At 33.2% G+C, this 9,252-nt stretch overlaps 1 protein-coding gene across 3 annotated transcripts in view; it reads left to right on the top strand.

The window, feature by feature from the left end:
- The window catches only part of LOC119837714 (latrophilin Cirl), a 233,474-nt gene that overhangs the window by 129,485 nt on the left and 94,737 nt on the right, over positions 1–9,252 (top strand). For all 3 annotated transcript variants that reach the window (XM_038363447.1, XM_038363444.1, XM_038363446.1), the window contains exon 2: positions 6,169–6,534. In XM_038363447.1, coding sequence (XP_038219375.1) covers positions 6,207–6,534 — 328 coding nt within the window. In that variant the 5' untranslated portion in view covers positions 6,169–6,206. The remainder of the gene's footprint in view (positions 1–6,168; positions 6,535–9,252) is intronic.

Here is a 9,252-nt window from a genome sequence, read left to right as displayed (position 1 = left end):
GTTTTTATGTACAAAAAATTTATTGTCTTTTCATTTTTTCATAGTGATACTAATACATAGATCTTAATCTGGACTAGGACTTACTTTTTACATAAATAAAATACCCGGGTATTACGCGAGCTACACTGCGGTTTCTAGCTAATCTAATATAATATGTCATAGAGCAAAAGAAACGTACAATATTAAGACAAATATCGATATATACGAGACTCTTCATTTGATGAACAAATATGAATGCTGTTCGATCTAATGTCCCAAAAATTAATTAAAGTTGAGGTTGATTTAAATTGCTATAAATAATGATGGACTATGTGATTTTACATATAACATAGTAAGAGTTCTCTAGATAATGGAGGAAAGAGCAAAATCCTCTAATCAATTTATTATAAAACCATAGATTACCAAGATTTATGTCATACATGCATCTGAACAAAAACACTTCGTCCGCTGCAACAACGGTTCAATAAATATCTAGCGCGCTACCCGCTCTATATAAGTCGAAATACATACATCTTAAACTATCGAAGAAAAGGTGAAGAAATAAATATTCCCTCGTAGTTAATAAAAAACAGCTCGCCACTCGCCTCTAATAACACGGGTAGGTATATGACTCTAGCGCCATTTACGTCTATGAAATTTTAACCTAGCCTCCGGTGAGACGGGGCGTTTTGTGGGATTTGTGATGAACCGAAGCGGGAATATAATATTATTAATAAATCCCATCTTTATAAATTATTGTCAACTACCGTAACAGAATTACAATAGGCTGCTTTTTATCAATGGAAATAAAACGTTATATGCAAGCATAGTTTTCGTAACTACGTTTCGTGAAACGGTTTTTAAAACCTTTTACTTTCCAGTTTATTTAAATACACCAAGCTCTTTTATGCGCGAACAATTTTTATCATACTCGTAATTATCTAACAAAATACGTTTTGAATATTATAAACAGGGATCTACTTTTAATCTCAAAAAGGTATCGTAATTTCCATTCGTCACGGCATCACACATAACCGGCTCGACCGATTTCGCTTATTGTTTTTGTTGCGATTTTTGTTTTGTTAAACAATTTGCGCTAAAGTCCGACAAAATGGAAACTTAATTGCTTTTTAACCTCCACTCGTGACAGACCGCGTGAAGACGGCGTTGTCGGGTCAGCCAGTATAAATTTTTTATTCTTTTACATCGCTTGTAACATGTCCCACACGATAATCGGGAATGCAGAGGTGGAGTTGCTAAATTTAGCCAGGCTACCTTTTACAGATTATGTGCTGCTTATACCAACAGCATTAGTTATTACCTCTTTTTGTTAACCATATCTATAACTGTTAGTTGTACTAATGCGTGATTCGTAATAAATTTATGTACCTACTAGGGAAGTTATTTTCTTATAAGCTGAATGAAAAATGTGTGTTGTATGGTGTTATGAAATCTGACTAGTCATTCGGCTGCGACTCCGCTCCTGTATACTTTCTATATGCGCTCGACCGTTACTTGTAAATATTTACATGTCCATTTCGCTTCGCAAAAATTTTGTTGTAGTAAAAAAGTGTTTTAGGTCATATAAAAAATCTTTTTATCCAAACCTTTAAACATATCCAAATTTAATTCATTTAAAATTAAAATTATATCTTAGTCGTTCATCTTTGAATATAGCTGTAAGACATTTTATGAAAGCTCAAAATTACTTAATTGAAAAAACGAAAATTAAAAGCTTGCTTGCGTACTACTTAAAAGACATTTTATTTTTCCACATTGTGCACATAAGCAATAAAAAATACAACCCACCCTTAAAAACTACTCATCATAAACTATATAAATCTACTGTACTACACAGTTTCAGTAAATTGACTGCAAACTGAACCTTTTTGCCCAACTGCATGTGCAAACGGAATAAAACCAAAGAGGGGGCGATCCTTCAAGACACCTGCGTCCCGGGGGCATGGGCCACGATAAATGACTGTTTATATTTCTGCTCAACTCACTAAGACTCAGCCGTTTATATAATTTGAAAGATATATTATCTGTTCAAGAAAATGTATGAAGTTATTATCATTGCGAAAGCAATTATCTAACAATATATAGATACTGGTTATATGGTGGCTGCATAGTTGTGAATTGGATTGAGTATAAAAATTTGATGTATAAAAAAAGCCCTAACCAAAATCTACTTGTGAAACTCTTAGTATTGTTTCTAAATCGCAAAGATGTATGGTAGACTATCTTTCATTCCTACTTTGAGAAGACGTATAAATACATTTATTCTCTATTTGATGGTATTTTGAATTATCTATCTGATGTGATGTAACTCGCCATTTGCTTATAACTTACTTCCAAATAGAATCATATCCTAAAACATCGATATAAAACTACTGAACCGTTTCCCGAACTCTCCAAAACACTCCCCCATACAATTTGTCACCCAGCTAATATGAGATATGACACCATTTAAACAGACCCATAGCATTTCCACGAAATAAAGTTCACGCGTAATAAAACCGGTGCAATGGCCCCATATTTCACGCCACCTGCAGGATCCCAGGTCCAAACGGTCCCCGAGGACACAAACAATTTTCAGGACCCTTGGCAACCTTGACAGACTGTCGTTAGTAGGAAAATATTGGGAAGACGACGTTGCGACAGACTTAAATTTTTAGTTATGACTGGATGAGATGTGGAGAATGAAAAAATGTTACTGGTAAATAAATATCGTTAGTAGGAAAAAAAGTGTATAGGCGACGCAAGGTGCGACCGTACTATCTATTTGAATCTGTCAGAATAGCATCGGTATACATAAGCTATATATAAATTAACGTATAGAGTTATTGATGTTAAACAGTCAACATATAATCCCAACTACCTTCATCATGCAGTCATATCACTTCTATTTGCCTTGAAAATTTACGTGCTTAGGCGTTCTCAAATTCTTTTTGGAATCCGCAGTTCTATTGCCTATAACATAATCTTATATACCAAATTTTTATTTACCAAATTGCCTGCGTGGACCACGAAAATCTTACAAAATCACGTTTCCAAGTAGCAAAGACACCGCTAGAAACAATTTCACAGCCCACACCTAGAAGAGATACGATTAATAACACCTGAATCGTACACCTGGGCATGATAGCAATTCGCCAGCACTTGTACCCGACTGCACGATGCATTTGCGACCGTTAAAAAACAATGAAAAATAGATCCGATCTGTTTGGAGGAAAGTATATTTTCTTTTTTGCCACTTTTGATAATTCATACGGGAAGAAGTTTTGTTATTCGTCAGTTAGTTTAACGAAAGAAATATTGAACAAAATTTTTGGTTTTATGGTATGGAAATGCTTTAAATGAGAATTTTTTAAGAATAGAAATAATTTGATCTCTAGACGGGAGTTGAACGCGTCTTTTTGCTAAACCGTAGCAACCCTTAGCCTCTTGGCCACCCGTGTTCAGAGAAAATATTGGTTTACTGTTCAAATAACTTGTCTCATTGTCAGCACAAGGTAATTCTAATATTTCCAGTAGGCCTAGTAGCCAAATGACATTTAGTGTAGTAGGAAACACATATAGCTGCAAACAATTGATATTTATATTAATTCAAATTCATAATCACATGCCTAAATCACGTCTTTGCTCAAAAAAATAAAAGAATGAGGTGTCCACAATAATCTCCTATAGAAAAGAAATATTAGTTATACCCTCAATAACATTAATTATCAAGTTCAATTGCGTATTTCTCGAAATAGTCAATATCTTCAAAATCCACTAAGTGATGGCTCGTTCCCGACACTTTATCGATCAAAAATAATGAGCAGAACCTTGTTAACTCAAGTCTAGACCTGATCGTTACGGCTTAGCAAGTCTTAGGCTTTCGCCCACCAGGTGTGTAGGGTTATCGACTGCCTTTGATTATGCATCTATTGTATCCATTTCTTTTCCATGTGATATTGATATTTATTATTAATAATTTGAGAATTATATAATTTCTATCCAAAATCTCTTTATATAAGCAATATGTATAAGCAATTTCAGTCAATTTACTTTGTAAAACATAAGTATAAATAAAAAAGTGCAGCTATAACAGTAACGTTGTTGCTTAATATTGTTATATAGTAAGTGTTTATACCTTATAAATAATAAAATATTTAACCAACAGTTAAGTTCCAACGAGTAAACCAGTTATTTAACAGGGAGCGTGTAGCGAGCTTGCAAATCCCTCGATAAGATCTGTTATTTTGCATTCTTCGACAGGCATTTACAGTTTAGTCACTTAACACCAGTTTAAATCCGCAATTTGAATATAAATTCATTTATTTCCACAGAATTCTAGTTTATAACAGACTGTCAGTAGTTTTATTCCCACGCAATGTTTTAATATGCAGGGAAGTCCTTAGTTAAGTTCTAGGTATGATATCAAAGACCTGATATCTGTTAGAAAAGACTAAAGTATTATTATATAATGTATAATTTGTATAAGTAGAAGGAACTGTAGCGATGTTAGAAATAATATGTACAAGTAACGACAGGTGTATGCCTAATGCCGTGCATTATACCTACATCTTCCTTGAAAATTGTGAAGTTTCAAGTTTTGTGAAATTTCTACACTTTTTTTCCCCCAGTTTTAAGTTATCGTGTAAACTGTAAACAATAAAGTTGAAAGAAGTTGTATTCGGCGACATTCAGTTTCCTTCCCGGAAAAGAAATACCGTTATCTGTAAAAGATACCGCTCTTGTTACCTTTAACTCGATTATCTTAGGAATTGTAAGCAATGGTTCTATTAGTAAATGTTGTATTTGTGAATAAATGTACTTTAACACGCTTTTATATTAGCTTCACTTGTATGTATGTATGTAACTCACACCCGTTTTTCTCCCACTTCCCGAGCACCGATTTCATTCAAGCTTTGTACACTTATTAAGAACCGGTGGCAATAGAGTAATATAGTAAGTTTATCCTATTATCCTGATCAGGAGCGCCAGGATTTAACAATTTCCTTACGTATCCTCTACGTAAGGGCTAACAGCTTATGACTGTTATAACATTCTGTTACTGTCAGTTCGTTCGTTAGCCCAGCGGGCTAAGGCGCTAGTCTTAGTTGACGCACAACGACAGGCTCTGTGGACGTAGGTTCAAATCTCGTCTGTGACGAAAAAAAAAAAATTAAATTCTTTTATCTTTCTTTCAATAGGTACACCTAATATCGCCATAGTAGTCAATGATAGTGACTCGTTACAGATGAGATTAGTCTCTGCATACTCTGCAAACATTATCAATAATAACCCATCAATTGTCGAGAAAAACACATCAACATACTAAGAAAAACCTTGTAGCATGTAAACATTGTCTTTCAAAAACAGATTACTGGACGACATATTGGATCTGCTGGTAACAACCATAGTCACAGCTGATGAATGGATCGCCGTAACGTGTCCCACCCGTCGCCTTCCCCATCTCCCTTCCCTCTCTCGCAATGTGTTTATTTCATTAGGTTTTTGTCGGAGAGCGATAATTCTCGATAACTGTCAATTTACTAAGTGCTGTTTATAGGTTTTTCTCGCTATACTGAATAGATATTCCGTTGTGTTACAATAGGATCAAATAACAAAGATTTTTTTTTATATCAATAGAATAATAGATTGAGAATAGAATGGTATTATAAATAAATAATTTTTATATACTTATGTGTACGTATTTTATTTAAACTTGTATTGATTTGCAGGAAAGAAAGTGATCTAATCGATTTAAAAGCTGTTGTTTTTCGTTTTCCTTTTGTTTTTATCATTGTTTGTAATCTCTAATCTTAAACATATTTTCCATATGCATAAGGTTTTTTGTTGAATCGCAATTCCACAATTCTTTTGCTAAGATAGCCTAAACTCCCCTATTATACTTACCTACCATAAGGCCCTGAGTTTGTCACATATCCTACTATCCTACTAATATTATAAATGCGAAAGTTTGTAAGGATGTGTGTGCCTCTGTTGCTCTTTCACGCAAAAACTACTGATCCGATTGCAATGAAATTTGGTACGTTGATAGCTGGACAACTGGATTAACATAAAGGCTACTTTTTGTCCCGACATCCCTACGGGATACGGACTTACGCGGGTGAAACCGGGGGGCGCAGCTAGTTCTCAATAAAGTTTTTTGAGATTAAAATTTTCTTTTCTTTACAGATGCTGTCACACGATGCGACGATTTGACCAAAGGACAAATGAATCATTGTAGCACCAAGCACAATCACAAACCAGCCATGATTGCAAGCCAAGAGGTGTTGCAGCCTCTTGAAAACAAAATATGCAGCAGAAATAGCCTTCTAGAATTAAAGAACCTTCTAGAAGACAGAGGCGGTTACGTTCGGAATGAGAGAAGAAAGAAAAGAAGTGTTTTAAATAGTAGTGTTTTTAAATTAGACAGTTTTAGTGAATCTAGGCATCAGTGTAGAATCTCGAGGGGACAGTGGAGGTTTAAGACTTTGTTGTTAGTATTTCTAGTTTATGTGTTGGTGGATACGAGACTGCAGGTTGACGCGAGAAGTTCAGGTATTGTGACCCTTTATCTAATCTTTGTTAAATGTTATGTTGTGGACGCTTTATAATGTGCTAAAGATATGCATCGATTCATTAATGTTGGTCTACTCTAATAGGATACTTTAGTATTTTTGTATGTTTCACCCAAAAACCACGGGATCGATATCAAAAATTCTCTCTTCATGAGAAAGCTGTAACTTCACTGAGTGATAAAGGCTATATCTAGATGTACCACGGGCGAAGCCATTGTTGACTATTAACTAGGTATTATTTCTCATTCATACAACCAAAATGTAAATGTTTAAGGGTATGTGAATTTTTAAAACACACATTATTTTAAAATTCTCATTTATATTTCATAAAATTTTTATTTCATTTTATTGATGTTTTCAAAAAGATTTTACGTAGAGAATCGTACAAACTCACCAGTTTATTGCTTTAGTTAGATTCAATGCAGTATATTCTAGAATTCGGTTGGCTGGGACCTATATAAAAGCTCGCATTTTGATCGCGGAATTAGGTCATTGAACATTATTTGTAAAATACTAAGTACCTATTCGTAACAAATGTTTCATGTTGGTAAGAATTTCTTATTTACATCAATTTCTTAAAATAATGACATGTTTCGGCAAACATGGAAAAATAAATTTACTATTATAAAAGGTTGGTAAATTATTCGTAAATGTAAAGAATAAAATACAATTTTGTTGTACTGTTAGACCTTCTCGTAATTGTTTTCCGAATCACATGTCGGCATTTATGCCGAAATTAGGTATTTATAATATTTCGTTTGAAGCATATTTGTGGGAATTTATCGTGAAATATTATGTTATGTTCACTCGCGAGGCGTTCTGACTTCGCTCGGGTTCAGGTAAAATGTACATTTGGTTTATTTACAATACCTAAATACAAAATTTGTACTACCAGCAGCATTAATGAAACACTTATCAAATTTTGATCTGTAACGATTTAAACGCAAAACAGCCGAATCGATTTTGATGATTTTGATAATTTAATCTAAGATGTAATATAAACTGGGTGTTAATCAAATAATCTAGTAGGCTTTTACGCGATATTATAAAGTGCTTTCAAGCAAAGCGCGGACGGCAAGCTAGTTTTATTATATGTATGTTAACATTATGTTTCGAAATGGAATGTTCAAATTGCATCACTGAATGCAATTGAAACTGTATACAAATAGTTGAACGGATTTTAACTGCAACTGCTAAACAGTAATGTAAAACGTTTGAAAGTTTTAGTATTTAGTATTAACCTGAGGTATTTTTGAGACAAATTACATTTTTCGACATACCACCCGCGGAGAAATAGATGGACTTAATATTTGTCAAGTTTTAGAAACAGAATAAATAATTTAATTCATAAAACGCGTTGAAGTTTGCAATTTGACATTTTTCAATATCACTTCAAAAACCAATCGAGATAGTTTCTATATGATTGTTAATTCTATAGGAGGAGGTTTCTTTATACTATAGACCTGACAATTCGTTTAATAATGGAATTTTAAAGTAATATGCGATTTTTCTACAAACAGCATACGTATAATCATAAGAATTCATTAAAAACATTGCAAGAAACCCCGAAAGTTTGTGGTCCCAATGGTGCCAAAAGCCATTTCATTCTCACACTAAACCCCATTTATCCGACTGAATCATCAGCTCACGTTTATTTAGTCATTCCAGCGATTTCTTAACAAAATTAACACACTTCGTGACTAATCGCGTTTCTTTAAAAAGCATGTTAGATACTATATTCACTAAAACCACGGAATCTTTAGTAATATGCTAATTTGTGACAAAATTTTATTGTTTCGTGCGGTTGTGAGTAATATCAAATATAACCTGATCATGGGTTTACCCGTTGTTTATATTGATTACTGGTAATTATTGGACTAGTAAGAATATATTTGTATGTTTATTCATAAATTATGATATGACATAAAAGTAAAACCAAGGTGCAAGTTAATTAGACCAATAGAAAGCAACTTCGACACACATTATAATTTAGAAAATTTGTGTATGTAAAGATATTAATTGAACTCGTTAGAATAACATGTGTAAATATGCAAGTATATAGTGTTTCTATAATTTTTTCTGTCTATATTTTTTTATGTCTGTATGCGTAGATATGTCTATATACGTGTATGGTAGTTATATAACCAAATCCATGATAAATTTATAAACGATAAGTTTTGTCTTTTTCTATGCCATTCTTTTCTCCTGAATTTTGGAGTATATTACCACTCACCCTTTTTCCTACAACGATACTTATTCCGGGTCATAAGCTATCTCTGCGAAATGTACGACTCAGCCATTTTGCGTGGAAAAACTACATAGTACATACATCCAATCTTCTTTAATGTTACTAAAATATTAGATGCTGTCATAATGTTAAGAAACCTACTTATTTATCGAATTTCTATCTGAAGTTAAACAACGTTATTGTTAGTTATGTGTATTATTCCCTGAATTATTATTTAGACATATAAACCTTAGAAAAACACATGTACCATACTGGTTTTAACTTATTTACATATTGATAAAAAATTAGTGCGTTCCAACCAACATAATGTATGGAAATTAATTCAGAATCCCCCAAGAATTTATATTGTTGTGTTGTAAGCCTAGCTGTGAAGCTATATTATACCTAGTCTTGCCATAAATATTGTAATAAAGAAAAAAGAAAATTGTTAACTGCAAATAACATTTATTA

The sequence above is a fragment of the Zerene cesonia genome, chromosome 28, assembly GCF_012273895.1.
Source record: "Zerene cesonia ecotype Mississippi chromosome 28, Zerene_cesonia_1.1, whole genome shotgun sequence".
Classification (NCBI taxonomy): domain Eukaryota; kingdom Metazoa; phylum Arthropoda; class Insecta; order Lepidoptera; family Pieridae; genus Zerene; species Zerene cesonia.
The sequence above is the reverse complement of the archived record's forward strand: the minus strand, read 5'-3'. Positions and strand labels throughout refer to the sequence as shown.